Source organism: Vipera ursinii (assembly GCF_947247035.1).
Source record: "Vipera ursinii genome assembly, chromosome: 3".
NCBI classification, from domain to species: domain Eukaryota; kingdom Metazoa; phylum Chordata; class Lepidosauria; order Squamata; family Viperidae; genus Vipera; species Vipera ursinii.
This window is the reverse complement of record NC_139516.1, coordinates 118,269,176-118,284,987: the sequence shown is the minus strand read 5'-3', so window position 1 is coordinate 118,284,987 and position 15,812 is coordinate 118,269,176. Positions and strand designations below refer to the sequence as shown.

The following is a 15,812-nucleotide window of genomic DNA, read 5'->3' as shown; positions in this document are numbered from 1 at the left end:
TCCTCTTCCCATAATATAAAAGCAGCTGCATCCTTGCTAGCTTGCAAGATCTCACTGAAAGCTGTTTCAAACTACCTATGTCTGCATCTTTGCTAGCTTGCAAGATCTCACTGAAAGCTGTTTCAAACTACCTATGTCTGCATGTGCTGAACCAACAACAGAAATGAAACAAAGTGGCTGTATTGCACAAGTATGCCCAACCAACTGAAGCAGGTGCATGAACCTTACAAAGGATAAGGCTATTTTAATGATCTGAAAAGAGGTAGTTCACTTATATTAAAGCAAACTGAAAATATTTTTTTTCAAACATTTTGTCCAACCTTTGCATACTCACTTTTAGTAGTAGATTTCCTTCATTAAAAAGTTGCTTTGAAAATATTTATTTTTCCAAATATACAGGAAAATGCTTGTCAAAGTGAGGCAAAATGTTGGGATAAATACACTATCAAACTATCTACAAGATGCCTTCACTTCCCATTTTAATCCAAATAGCCAAATAATGTACAGTAATTTGGCCTATGAGAGAATTAAGTTATTTACTCACATACTGAGATATTAGGCATTCTTCTTTAGCCTTGTCTTGAAATTCATCAAAGCTTTACCCCATTGAACAAGTTATATTATATTTGAGGGAGATGGGCACTACAGAAATGTGAAAAAAAATATTACTACCAATGTTTGAAAGAAACTATGAATGAGTGCACCAGAAGAAATAGTTATTACTATATGAGGACCCACACTGTTGGGGGCAATTAAGCTGACTTTGTAATAATGCCGCTTGGGGTGTGTGTGAAAGCCCTAATAAGCAAGCATATATATAGAATGAAGACTATTGCTAAGCACGTTGGTTTGTGCTTAAATTGTAAGCCGCCCTGAGTCTTGGGAGAAGGGCGGGATATAAATGGAATTAAAATAAAAAAAAAATAAAAATAAAAATTACTATGGAAATGTTAAAGAAACTGCTACACACTCACTAGCCTAGACTCCCAGCCAAACTTGAATCTTTCTGTATTTTTTACCCATTAAGTACACAAGGGGGGGAAAAATGGTACAACTGAAATCTAGACATACACACACACACAAACATATCAAGAAATGTTTTAGTGCAAATAATGGAGCATAAAACTATAGCAGATCACGGATACAATTACGCACCTGCAATTAAATTTACCCCTATTTAAAATGGGTACGAATGAGCTGTTAAGTTTTATAGTAAGAGAACATATACTTTTTAAAAATTATATTTCAGTAACTTACTACATCTTACAAAGTATTTGGCCTTGTACACAGAATTACAGTAATTCCTTTATAGTCATGGAGTGCACTGTGGCACAAGTCCTTCCTACTTACAAGGTAGGCTATAATATGCATACTGTTGTATTTTGAAGACAGCTTTAAATGATACTCAGTCTTATATTTTAGTACTATTCCACAAAATAGGTATAATATAAACAGCAGTCATGGTGATTAATTACTGCTAAGCTTGTAATCCGCCCTGAGTCTTCGGAGCCTTGGTGGAGCAGTGGGCTAATGCCTCCTTAAGTAACACCAGCTGCCTGCAACTAGTGCAGGTTCGCATCCCACCAGGCTCAAGGTTGACTCAGCCTTCCATCCTTCCGAGGTAGGTAAAATGAGGACCCAGATTGTTGGGGGCAATAAGCTGACTTTGTAATAATGCCGCTGGTGTGTGTGTGTGAAAGCCCTAACAAGCAGGCATATACATAGAATGAAGGCTACTGCTAAGCTTGTAAGCCGCCCTGAGTCTTCGGAGAAGGGCGGGATATAAATGGAATTAAAATTAAAAAAAAAATTAAATTAAAAAAAATAAATGGAATTAAAATAAAAAAATAATAATTAGCTAATAATAAAGCCAAGTAATGCAGCCCTTCACACATTCCGAGCCACAGACCAGGATACATGGCCAAGTTTTTAGAGCTTTGTGAAAAACTAACAGGATTGGGGCAATTCTAATCTCTGAAGGGAGAATATAAGGCAGGGGCTACAACTGAAAAAGCCCATCTTCTAGTTCTACCAGTCAGTGGTCTTTGGCTGACAGAATCTTCAGTGTGCCCAATCTGTTAGATTTGATCAGACAGGTAAAAACTCTTGGAAAAAGATATTATCTCAGGTAATCCAGTCCCAAGTCATGCCTGAATTGTAAATTCATACTGATAAACAATATATTATCATGTTATCATGCTAACCTGTCCAATTATAACTCCTTTTTGCAAGTCTGGATAGCTGCATCAAATGGAGACTATAGAAGGTGAAATCCTCTTCAGACAAACAAAACAAAGTTTCTCTAATAGAACTACATTTCACCTCTAATACTATTTTGTTACAAGAAAAAGGCTTTCAAACTAGGAAATGTTGTACATATTAGAAAAGCTATTTTCCAATTTACATTTTTAGAGACCATTTAGAGAACTGCCCAGAAAGATGTTTGTTATGGCAAGAAAATGAGGACCCAGATTGTTGGGGGCAATTAAGCTGACTTTGTAATAATGCCGCTTGGGATGTGTGTGAAAGCCCTAATAAGCAGGCATATACATAGAATGAAGGCTACTGCTAAGCTTGTAAGCCGCCCTGAGTCTTCGGAGAAGGGCGGGATATAAATGTAATAAAAATAAAATAAATAAATAAATGAAAATGATGGAAGAAATATACTTTTGCCCAAAAGTCTGAAATGTTTTAATATTCTAGTGAAATTAGTGGAAAGTAAAATATCTTCCCAGGACAGCAAAACAGTAATTATTCTATACTTGTTTGTGGCAGCATGATACTTTTCCTGTTCCAGTATCTAAAAAACTTTCAAAAGAAAAAGGATATAGACAGGCATATTCTTTCTGTTCTAAACATGTCTACATGTCTAAGAGTAGCTTCTCATCTTTTTCATCTATTTTGCAAGACCATAGAGAAAGACTAGGTGGAAGAAAGTCTTTTAAAAGAATGAAGGGAAACAAGCATTATTTTCCCACCAGCAGGTGGCATCCAAAGCACATATTTGAAAAATTCTTACTCAAATTAGGAATGATAGAAATTTCATTAACTGTATTTTGGAAGCTTGCACAAACTTTTAGCACAATTATAAACACAATATTCTATATTATTAGGATGCAAAAAAGAAACACCTACATTATGCTTTTGAATTGTTACTAAATTAACAATCTGTGTTTGGTTTCTTTTTTCATTGGTACTTTTAAAGCAAATACACAAATTATACTTCTACAGGGAGTGCAGAATTATTAGGCAAGATGTATTTTTGAGGATTAATTTTATTATTAAACAACAACCATGTTCTCAATGAACCCAAAAAACTCATTAATATCAAAGCTGAATATTTTTGGAAGTAGTTTTTAGTTTGTTTTTAGTTATAGCTATTTTAGGGGGATATCTGTGTGTGCAGGTGACTATTACTGTGCATAATTATTAGGCAACTTAACAAAAAACAAATATATACCCATTTCAATTATTTATTTTTACCAGTGAAACCAATATAACATCTCAACATTCACAAATATACATTTCTGACATTCAAAAACATAACAAAAACAAATCAGTGACCAATATAGCCACCTTTCTTTGCAAGGACACTCAAAAGCCTGCCATCCATGGATTCTGTCAGTGTTTTGATCTGTTCACCATCAACATTGCGTGCAGCAGCAACCACAGCCTCCCAGACACTGTTCAGAGAGGTGTACTGTTTTCCCTCCTTGTAAATCTCACATTTGATGATGGACCACAGGTTCTCAATGGGGTTCAGATCAGGTGAACAAGGAGGCCATGTCATTAGATTTCCTGCTTTTATACCCTTTCTTGCCAGCCACGCTGTGGAGTACTTGGACGCGTGTGATGGAGCATTGTCCTGCATGAAAATCATGTTTTTCTTGAAGGATGCAGACTTCTTCCTGTACCACTGCTTGAAGAAGGTGTCTTCCAGAAACTGGCAGTAGGACTGGGAGTTGAGCTTGACTCCATCCTCAACCCGAAAAGGCCCCACAAGCTCATCTTTGATGATACCAGCCCAAACCAGTACTCCACCTCCACCTTGCTGGCGTCTGAGTCGGACTGGAGCTCTCTGCCCTTTACCAATCCAGCCACGGGCCCATCCATCTGGCCCATCAAGACTCACTCTCATTTCATCAGTCCATAAAACCTTAGAAAAATCAGTCTTGAGATATTTCTTGGCCCAGTCTTGACGTTTCAGCTTGTGTGTCTTGTTCAGTGGTGGTCGTCTTTCAGCCTTTCTTACCTTGGCCATGTCTCTGAGTATTGCACACCTTGTGCTTTTGGGCACTCCAGTGATGTTGCAGCTCTGAAATATGGCCAAACTGGTGGCAAGTGGCATCTTGGCAGCTGCACGCTTGACTTTTCTCAGTTCATGGGCAGTTATTTTGCGCCTTGGTTTCTCCACACGCTTCTTGCGACCCTGTTGACTATTTTGAATGAAACGCTTGATTGTTCGATGATCACGCTTCAGAAGCTTTGCAATTTTAAGAGTGCTGCATCCCTCTGCAAGATATCTCACTATTTTTGACTTTTCTGAGCCTGTCAAGTCCTTCTTTTGACCCATTTTGCCAAAGGAAAGGAAGTTGCCTAATAATTATGCACACCTGATACAGGGTGTTGATGTCATTAGACCACACCCCTTCTCATTACAGAGATGCACATCACCTAATATGCTTAATTGGTAGTAGGCTTTCGAGCCTATACAGCTTGGAGTAAGACAACATGCATAAAGAGGATGATGTGGTCAAAATACTCATTTGCCTAATAATTCTGCACTCCCTGTATATTATAAAACTTTCCTTTTTAAGCTATCATCATCATTGCCAGAATTACATAATGGTTAACTTCTTTCTTATTATGAGAAAAGAAAAGGGAGAGGTTGAAAAGAGAAGTTACTGATTTTAAATCATAACAGAAACAAAACTGTTCAATCACAAGCAACTAAAGCTAAAAGTGAGCACCCCAGTGTAAAAAGGAAAGATCAGAGAGGAAAAAAAACAATAAATGAGTTTCAGAGGATCCTAGGATGAAGAGATAATTACAAAACAAAGTGCAGACTTTAGAGAACAACAGAATAAAAAAATGGAAAAGTAGATAACTGAAGAAAGTCACATTTAAGTATAAACTAGTGCTTCCTAAACTTTTTTCCTCATTATCCAAAACTGCTTATTGGAATGTTCTTTTTACCGCTTATGAAAAAGTCCTTTTCTTCTAAATGTCCCTGTTTTGACTACATAATGAGTTCGTGCGTTTTTTGGCTGCTGTCAAAAAAGTGATTGTTCTCTAGGGCTTCAAGATCCCTCTCACACACTGCTTTTGAGCCAGGTTTCACCTAATCCGTACTTGTACATTTGGTTTTTCTTGCCTAAGTGTAAGACCTTACTTTTCTCTATATTGAATTTCATTTTGTTGGATAGGGCCCAGTGGTCAAGTCTATCAAGTTCCCTGTGGATCTTGAGCCTATCATCTGGGGTGTTGACTATTCCTGCCAGCTTAATGTGATCAACAAATTTGATGAGTTCCCTTTCTATTCCCTCATCTAAATCGTCTATCTATTTATCTGTTATAAGTATGTATAATTATGTATGACTGTAACTGCTGCAGAATTAAGTTTTATATACGTGATTGTAATTGGCTTATATTATAAATATCTAATACAGAAAAAACATGTTAAAAACAAAATAAGACATGAATAGATAAATATGAAATATTTATATTACTAGATGATAAATTTGGGAAACCATATATACTCTATAGATGAAAAGTGTGTATTATTGAAATTAATTGTGAGCTTCCTGATGGTCTTTGAGCTTGGTTGTTTTCTTGCAGGTGTTTCATTACCTGACCAGTAGAATTAATAATACTGATGATGTGTCCTAGTTGGGTAATGAAACATTTGCAAGAAAACAACTAAGCTCAAAGAGCACCAAAGACCCCACAGAGGTCAACCCTGAGCTACAAATATTCTCTGAATTAATTTTAACATTTTAAAATAACCTGAATTTAGGGTTATGTACTAAGTAATCCACTTTGCAAATAATGTATGTGCTTTCCACAGTGGCACCTTGGTTAAGTTTTTATCATTCATGCAATCACTGAATCTCAAGATGCAAATGTTTCTTCTAAGACTACTGTTCTCTGTAGATCAGGGCTTTCCAACCAGTGATATGGGTACCACCTGGGGTACATTGGCACCTAGCAGGTGGTACTCGATCATCCTAGAAAAGTAGCGGGGAAGGGGAATGAGCTGAACCGCACAAGCAGCACCGCACAAGCCTGAGAGAGAGATGGCTGGAGCTGCAGGGCTGTCAGGGCTCAGTGGAAGCGCCAAGATCAGCGCCAGGCTCCAGCTGGAGCTTGGCACTGATCCTGGCACTTCTGCTGAGCCCAGAAGAAGCGCTGATCAGCTGGAATGTTGCAACATCTCCAGGGCTTGTGATTTACATTCAGATGCTTGGCAACTGATTCATATTTATGACGGTCACAGTGTCCCAGAGTCATGTGAAGTGACCAAAAGCTGCTGCAACTACCCAGCGGACGGGGGGAATAAAAACCAAAAACCACCCCACCCCACCCCCGCTGCCAATCCTCAACAGAAATGTCCACAACAAATGAAAACCTCGTACAGGAGGAAGAGTGCCACCGGGTGGGCAGACAGGTATCTCGCTTGGCTGTGGCTTGGGAGGCACTTTTTTCAGTGCCACTGTAACTTTGAACAGTCACTAAGCGAACTGTTGTAAGTTGAGGACTACCTGTACTTCATCACTTTTTTCCATTTTGGGGGGGGGGTTGTCAAGTTTTTGACACGTTGTTAGGCGACTGGTGGTACTCGGATGTTGCCACATCCTTAAAAGTGGTACAATGGGTGAAAAGGTTGAAAAGCCCTGCTGTAGATAACAAAAGGGCAAAAAATAATCTGAGAACTAATACACTAACAATCATGAACATGTAGGCATGTTCATTTTCCCCTCCTTTCTGAAATGTACAAAAGAGTGCATCTTTTTCTCTGCAGGGCTGTGTCTCTCACTATTGTTTTAGAGGAGATCCTCTCCAGTATGTACTATCTAATAAACACTACAGTGAGCTTAATTATTTGCTTTGGTTCCTGTTTTGATTCTACTGAAACTGGCATCAGAAAATTCACAATTTTCAAGCTGTAACCTGATGACAACAGGGTGCCATATAGGGTAAGTGCTGTAGTGAGCTTGATCTCATCTACCTTCCTGCTGCCACATGAGGGCACCATTTGTGCATGTAAGGCAACAAACTATGCCTAAAAGTCTATTTTGGATAGGGAGGTTTGTTGGATGAGTGTGAACCTCCTAATTTTCAGCTGCCCCTGGCCCTGTTGTGAGCCCAATTTATTTTCCCCACAAAAGCATAAACAATCCTTAATACATTTCTGTCTTTAGTGTACATCAATGAAGTTATTTATTTAGTAAATTATATAGCTGCCTATCTCACATTCCTTACTTATTGTTGCTCAAAGTAAGTAACAAAATGTTACTTACATTTGTTCTGTCCAGTTGAGAAACGAAGTGTTAGCTTGGCAAAAAGATCATCATTCTCATAACGATCCTCCTTAGCTTTCACCCAGAAACAGCCTTCAGATAATTCCTGTGCTGTAATCTGTAAAGGTTATATATAACATGACACAATCCATATAAACACCATTTCACATTCCTATTGCAGTTTAACTGTCCTGTACGTATCTTTAAACAAAAAGATTTTATGCCTGTTGGCAAACAAGCTATTCTCCATAAGCTTTTATCAAACAGAAACCATTTCATCAAAAGTAAATAGTGTTAATAATATTGCTGAATTACATTTATCAATTTATGGGATTAATTTATTATGCATTTTTCATTTCATCATGAAATGCAAGATGCAGCTACCTTTCTACCCATCAGAGTTGGGCACAAGTAAAAAAAAATAATGTAATTACATGCTTAATGCCAGCTCTTTATTTCACTACTAATAAATAGAATAATTAAGCAGTAGAAAATCAAAATTAGTTCTACTTGGCAGAGACAAATATGCAAGAAAATGTATCTCAAATACTGGCAGGCATCAAAAGATTTTAAACAGAGAAACCAATGGAGAAAATTCCAGGATGTATATATTACCCCACATTCTAACCATTGATTTTTATACTTCTGCAAGCCTTATAAAGTTCCATTCAATAACAGGTAAGCCTTAAAATATTCTGGTCCTAAATTATATACAGTTAAGGTATATACAATTATCTTTTCCAATTTAGGGCATCTGATAAAAAGATATTCACACAATATCTAAAAGCGTAGACCACAATACGTGCTACTGGTTAAAATTCATATCTATATATAATTTACCTCTGTAATCCATCATATTTAAATGATTGCTATAATTATTTCTAAAAAACTAAAAGCAGTATCTTAAATACCAAAAGAAACATTTCACTATTTTAAGATTATTCACAGAGGTAAATTGACATATTAATTAAGTATCTAAAATACATCCAACTTTATATGCCATAAAATTCTGCAAAATGAAAAGTACCGTAGTTCTGCAACAAGCAGTGATAAACATTTTCTAGTCCTCAGCATTCAAAATCTTGAACCCAGAGTAATTAAGAGAAAAAAGCACTGATAGACTGAGGAGTTTGGAAAAGGAAACATTGACAATGGGAAAAATATATCTAATTATCAATTGCAAGAAGTCACCTTGGACCAGTTAGTTCTCCTAAGTTGAACTTCTGGTTTGTAAATCTTCTTGGGAGGCAATCCAAATGGGAGAGCTGGAGTTGGCATAATTCCAAAACCAGATAGAGTGGGAGGAGGGGGTGGGGGAGGGGGCAACCCTGGCATACCAGGCAGAGGTGGTGGGGGAGGGGGCAACCCTGGCATACCGGGCAGAGGTGGTGGGGGAGGGGGCAACCCTGGCATACCGGGCAGAGGTGGTGGGGGAGGGGGCAACCCTGGCATACCGGGCAGAGGTGGTGGGGGAGGGGGCAACCCTGGCATACCGGGCAGAGGTGGTGGGGGAGGGGGCAACCCCGGCATACCGGGCAGAGGTGGTGGGGGAGGGGGCAACCCCGGCATACCGGGCAGAGGTGGTGGGGGAGGGGGCAATCCTGGCATACCGGGAAGTGGTGGTGCAGGAGGGGGCAATCCTGGCATACCGGGCAGAGGTGGTGGAGGAGGGGGCAATCCTGGCATACCGGGCAGAGGTGGTGGGGGAGGTGGTTCTGTCATTCCCGGTAGAGGAGGAGGAGGAGGAGGAGGAGGAGGGGGTGACACTGACATCCCAGGCAGAGGGGGGGGAGGAGGAGGAGAGGGTGGCCCTAAGATCTCAGGAAGCGTGGGAGGAGATGAAATGATTTGCTCCATTTTCTTTTTAAGATCTTCAAGTTCTTTGGTCAGTAGAGCAATCTTTAGAGAAAGAAGTAGAACAAGTTAGATTGGAAACGTTTCATAATTCTAAACCAGAAAAATAAACAGACTACCCATCTCTAAGCCATCATTCAATACCCTAATATTTCCTTCCTTTGAGGTTTTGAGATTTCTTTTTGTGTAACCTTACTGACTTTGTCTAATGCAACAGATACAAGAATAGGCAAAACACACTGGATTGGTAGTCTTATTCTGATTTAGGGATGTGTGATTTCTGCACAAGAGATCCTTTGGAACACAGCTTTCTGAATGATTGAAGCAGGACTTTTTCCCAGGCTTACATAACTTTTCTGAAAGCTGATCCTGGCTGTTCTGAACCAAGCATGCACAATACAGAACAAAGTGGCTGTGCAAGCGAAGTGTGAGGAGACAGCTGGGTACAGCCCACAATGGAAAAAGACAAACCTATTATATGATTCAAAAGTACTCCATTAATATTCCTAAAGCATGCTTTGAAGAATCTGCAGAGCACTATTTTACATATTGCATATATACATCAAATCAGATTGTAACACTTTGCACATCTGATTTAACATTTCAGCCTAACCCAGTTGTAGATGGTTAGTATGTGGGGCTCTCAATGCTTCTGCTCTAATAGATACAATTAGGATTTTCAGAGTAAATTATCGGTATTTTCACAAAGCGGCTGCCATGATGGAAGTAGAAGTGGGAAAGATCGCTTTCCATTACTACTTTAACACTTACCACCTCAGCTTATTTTCCAATTTTTTAAGGATGTGCAAGCTTCCAAAAAAAGCATGCTGGACAACTATCATTTCATTTTCTAAAAATAATTCTGCAGGTCACATGGAGACCAAATTATTGTTGCCAACTGAAATTATGCTAGAAAAAAAGCTTGAAACACAGCCAGACTGGCACTATAGGAGATGCTGTCTGACATACTGCATTGGATCACACATTGGACCCAGAGTTTATTATAGGACACTCATATTTCTCAAATAGCAACGTTATATTTGCTATAAGCTTCCAAGACTCAATTGAATGTGATGGGGTATAAATCCATAAATAAGTAAATGATCTGCTTCAATCCCAGAGTTCATAATACAATTCATTTTATTCACAAAGAACAAAACAAATGTTTTACAGCATGCTACCAACTATCCTGATTCCCTCTCTTGATCATAATGAAATGGATGTCATATAGTGTCGAATAGCAACATTTATATGCATCCATTAACATCCAGGTATCTTAAAATCTTAAAGTTCAACTTTTCATTCACCTCCTGTCCCATTCCCCAATTCTTTCTCCAAGACAATAGCAATATTTCTTATTCCATTTTATGATTCTTGGGACTGAGGCTTTAAATACTGAAATGGCATGTTCCTCTAATGTAATCAGTTTATTTATACCATTATCATTACCTCATCATTCAACAAAGAGCTATTAATTTCCAAGTTTTTGTTCTCTGAGGTAATACGCTGTTTCTCAGCTGCCACTGTTTCTTTCTCCTGGAGTAAATTTTGAATTTTTTCCTCAAAATCACTTTCCTTCTTCTTCATTTCAACTTGTAATTCATGACGTGCAGTCAATTCAGATTCCAGCTGAAAGAATTATGCACAATAATCATGCCAACATACTCCATACTGGTTAAACCTCAAGTGAGCTAATATTTTCCTTCTTGGGGAATACAACATGAAGGATGCTGATTAGATGACAAGTGGATAACATTTAATGCTACTGAATATGAAAACATTTAAATAGGGTATGTTAATTAGTTTCTCTCATAATCCAGGCCAAAAATGATCTGCAAAATTATTTAATGGAGGGAAGTTTTATATGTAACAATGAAAAGATTATTATAAAATTCTGAAATATGCAGGAATCTTTTAAGAAAGGCAGTAAAGAAAAATGTTCCAGTTTTTGTTTTCTGTGCCTAAGTGATGCTGACATGTCAGGTCACTATTCTATGTAGCTTGGTTTTATCTTGGCCAGCCAGAAATCCTTCCCTCTTCTGCTACTCATTCATGTGAGTGTCACCACAAGCATTCATGGCCCCATTCGCGTGAGCATTGCTGCAAACATTTGTAGCACCACTCATGTAAGCGTTGCCGCAAGCGTCATGGGTGCTTGTGGCTCCACTCTGAGTGTCACAGATGTTTGCCGCCCCACTTGTCACCGGCGTTGCCGGCATTCGTGGCACAGTGCATGAACGCTCAGGTCAACGTGTTGCAGGTGCTTGTGGAACCATGCGTTTGCGGTGGGCTTCCATGACCTTACTCATGCTCATGGCCCCACTCACACAATCAACAGGTGTTCATCCGCACGCACATGTGCACGCATGCATTTCCACACACACACACACACACAAACCACCCCTTCTCCCCATCCCACCCCTCTCCGGGCCACCAATCGTGAAAGCTTGGGGAATTCTGCCTTATACAGCTTTTTGTGAGATAACATATTCAAAATAATGTGTGAACAATTACCCCCGCTCTATAAAATCTAGTTTTAATGGTAGTTTTCCACTTTATCAATGAGGAACAATGTGGATGTTGCCTCCTTCTGTCAATTAAAATAGGGGTCCCCAATCCCTAGGCTGTAGCCCGTTTGAAACAAGGCCACACAAGCAGCGGGGAAGCACACATGCGTATGCAGCTCCACTCATGCAAGTGATGGGCACTTGCGTTCATGCACGCAGCTCCACTCACATGAAGCTCCATTCACGCAAGTGGTGGGCGCTCACACGCAAAGTTCCACTTGTACCAGTGGCAGGCACTTGCGTTTGCACTAAGACAGTCACTTGTCTGAAACGGTATAGGTTCTCCTGATTAAGCAGGGGGAAGGACTAGAAGACCTCCAAGGTCCTTCCAGCTCTATTCTATTCTATTCTATTCTATTCTATTCTATTCTATTCTATTCTATTCTATTCTATTCTATTCTATTCTATTCTATTCATGGAGCTGTGCCACTCACACATGGATACCTGCCACTCACAGGGTATCATTTGCTGTCCACCACCACCAACCCACACACACTTAGGCACCAAGCTGGAAATATTGGGGACCACTGAATTAGAAGTAAGTAATCCACATGCTTCATGCAGCTCCTCTGAACTGTTGCTGCCATTTACAGAGTCACCTACCTTTCCTGGCATTAAATATACAACTAAAATTTGGAAGGATTTAGTCTATATACTGTTAAATGTTTGCAAGCAATAGGAAAAATCCTCTGGCAAATGAAAAATATACAGGATGGCATGGGTTTAAGATTAATACTTGAATTATACATATAACCTTCTGAAATACTTTAGAATTAAGATGTTTAAGTTTACACATTTTTTTCTTTTCAAATGCACCACGATGAGAAATAGAAAAAGTAAACAGGTTTATAAACATATATAATTAGTTCAGAAGTGTTAAAAATAAAGGAAAATGAAGAAAAAAGTTTATGATAGCATGCTGCTCAATGAAAACTTTGGCATACAACTTCCTATTTTGGGTATGACTTTTGTGGCACCTAGTGAAAAAACAGTATTGCAGCAATGCTCTAACCGTTATTGCTGCAGAATTTAAAAAAAATAATGTACTTCTGAAGACGAAGACAATATCAATACAGACCTGATTTTTGTCATGTTTGGGAGAAAGCCAGGGGAAAATTCCTCTTGCATACTTATAAATACTTCTCCTCTTTACATACTTATGAATAGTAGGCCATGAATACCAAAGAAAAGAGGCACCAAGAAAAAAAAGAACTAAACAGAAAAAAACAGCTATCAGCACCACAAATGGAATAAAAAATAAGGTTGTTTTTTAAAAAAATGAAGATATTAAAAAACACAAAAAGTAGTAATTTGTTCTGAGTAAACAAAAAGCCAGTAAAACAAAGGAAGAATGAAAGATAAGGAAAAAATATGATTGTAACCTTCTTCTCCAATTCCAGGGTTTTAGCTTCACTTTTTGCCACCTTAGTTTGATCAATCAAGTTATCTACAGAAAAAAAAAACCTAAGTAAGAATACTGTGAGAAAAATTCTCTCCTGCACTAAGCAACCCTATAAAGTAGAGGTGCATACTTTTGGGGGAGCAGTGGGCTTCTTCATTCTTTGAGTGGCATCCTCGGGTTGTGTAGTTGTATAGAGCTGGGGGGGGGAACTGAACTGGATTTTATTTTATTTATATTTAATTTGAATTTAGTGAATGTAGTTAGCTTCTGGCCATCTATTTAATTATTAATTGCATCACATTTCTACAGTACTTAACTACAGGTGTAAATGCTACAGCTCTTAACAAAGTAAACATTATAGTTTATTACTGAAATCTTTGAAAGCCACACTCAAAAGTTTTCAGGAGACAAATGTAGCTCAGAACACACCTGTATTGTAGAGCCTTACTCAATTTCTAGATTATGCATTGCTTTGTTACATCCTTGATTTACCAGACATAGCTAAATATGCGCATATCTGTCTTTCTCTCATGCATCTTTAACAGACCAGAAATAGATCATTTCTTGTGTCTCAGTATAACTGAAAGTGCAAGAAATGTCGTGCTAGAGAGGTTTTCATCATGAATTAAAAGTACAAGTGCCCTGAAATGACAACTGTGCCAATGCTTTCAATAGATTGTAGATATTTTGGGCAAACAGTAAGAAATATTCTGCAATCTTTCCTCTTTAAAAAAAAATCTCCTTTGCAACTAATATGCTTAAGCTGAGTGATTTATTTTTTACAATGGGGCATAAAATGGTACAAATATATTAACTTTCTGTCAGCTCATATAATAGTAACAAATGGAAAAATACATTTTTCCTGGACAATTAGCAAAATAAATATAGCCAACGAGAGCACCAGACTCACCTATTAAGGCCTCAACGTTAAAGTCAAAGTGTTTGCGCTTAAAGTCTGGGTCAGCCCCATTCCTGAACAGAACTATCTGTGAAATGCATTCATCGATTAGTTTAAAATATTGAGGCCTAAGGCAAGAACAGAAAAAAAAATATTAGTGCTGATAATCAGAAGTAAAGCTTCCTACTATAAAGTTATGTATACACATCCACACATCAATATCTTTTCACATTCATTATAAAAAGTGTTTTCTTCTCTACCTGGCCTCGTAGTCATTGCGGATTAGCAGGAAATGCTGTAAAATTGAGAGGAAATGTTGTTCTGCCTTAGAATCCTTTACTGTATTTAGGAGAATCTGGAAGATTTCGTTGAAATCAGTAAAAAATAATAATTAAGGATTCAAAAGCCATTCAAAAGAAATACAGACACAAAGTATTAATTCATAAAAGAAACCTAGTTTACCACTTAATTTCTGTATTTTATGGTAAAGGAATTAATATAAATCTACATAAATCACTTTTATCATGATTGTTTGTTAATTTAAAGCATTTACACATCAAATCCAGACAGAATGTTCATACTGGCTTATACTATTCATAAAATATAGTTGCAGTCTTCAATTTTAGAATTTAAATAAGTGTATCAGAAAATGAAAACAAAATAGGTAAGGAAAACAAAAGCAAGAAAATGCACTTTAAAATGCATTGTTACCCAGAGGTTATATTATATCTATAATACGTCCCTGAAACTATTACTATCTTGGGGAGGAACAACTTAGAGATGAGCAACTCAAGATTTGTGATTGCTCAGCTATCTCCCTCTGCTTCAGCATAACTAAAGAGTTGCCACATATACAGTAGTGGCCAAAATTGTGGAAACCTTTTTGTAAAAGTATTTTTGAGGTTTAATGGCTAATAACACCACTTTTCTTTTAGAGTAGTACCATAAAATTATATATCAATGGAAAGATAATTTAATCAGGAATGTAATGCAACAAAGTTTGTTCAATTATCTGTACTGTAATCTATGAAGAGTTATGGCCAAATAAACAGAAAAAGCACAACTTGCTTAGGTTGATATCAGGTAGCTTTTCTTCATCTGACTGTAGCCAATGAGCATGAGTGTTTAGAGAGCCATCTTGTTTTGGCAATGAGCCAATCAGATCACAGTAGGATTCAGTTATTGATGTCATGTATTGAAGCTGAACGGAGGACATTTGTCAGTGTGTTATGTGATTGCTATCAAGTTGGTTGGGTATTTTTTGTGTTCTTTCATTTAGTGAGCTTGTAAAATCTACTAAAATTAAAGTAACAGTGCAAAGAGTTGACTGGTTGCCCAGAAAGCGATGTAAAATAGTATTATTAAAGTGAACAAGGCTACAGTTATAAAGAAATTAGAAGAAAAATGGGTGGAAACTTAACCAAAGGTGGCATTTCTACTGTACACTTTTCTCAAAAGGTTTTCCCCAATTTTGGCCACTACTGTACCTTCAAGGATTATGCCACATTTTTTGTTACTGGAAGTTTAAAACATACTCCCTTAGGGAAGAATATTTTCTAGAGTATTTTTGG

The 15,812-nt window shown here is 37.8% G+C and overlaps 1 protein-coding gene across 1 annotated transcript in view; it reads right to left on the bottom strand.

The window, feature by feature from the left end:
- Positions 1-15,812, bottom strand: part of DIAPH1 (diaphanous related formin 1) — a 94,575-nt gene that overhangs the window by 48,668 nt on the left and 30,095 nt on the right. The window contains exons 12-17 of the mRNA XM_083357577.1: positions 14,502-14,618; positions 14,254-14,369; positions 13,324-13,388; positions 10,824-11,003; positions 8,712-9,419; positions 7,521-7,638 (exon numbers count right to left, since the gene is read on the bottom strand). Coding sequence (XP_083213703.1) covers positions 7,521-7,638; positions 8,712-9,419; positions 10,824-11,003; positions 13,324-13,388; positions 14,254-14,369; positions 14,502-14,618 — 1,304 coding nt within the window. The remainder of the gene's footprint in view (positions 1-7,520; positions 7,639-8,711; positions 9,420-10,823; positions 11,004-13,323; positions 13,389-14,253; positions 14,370-14,501; positions 14,619-15,812) is intronic.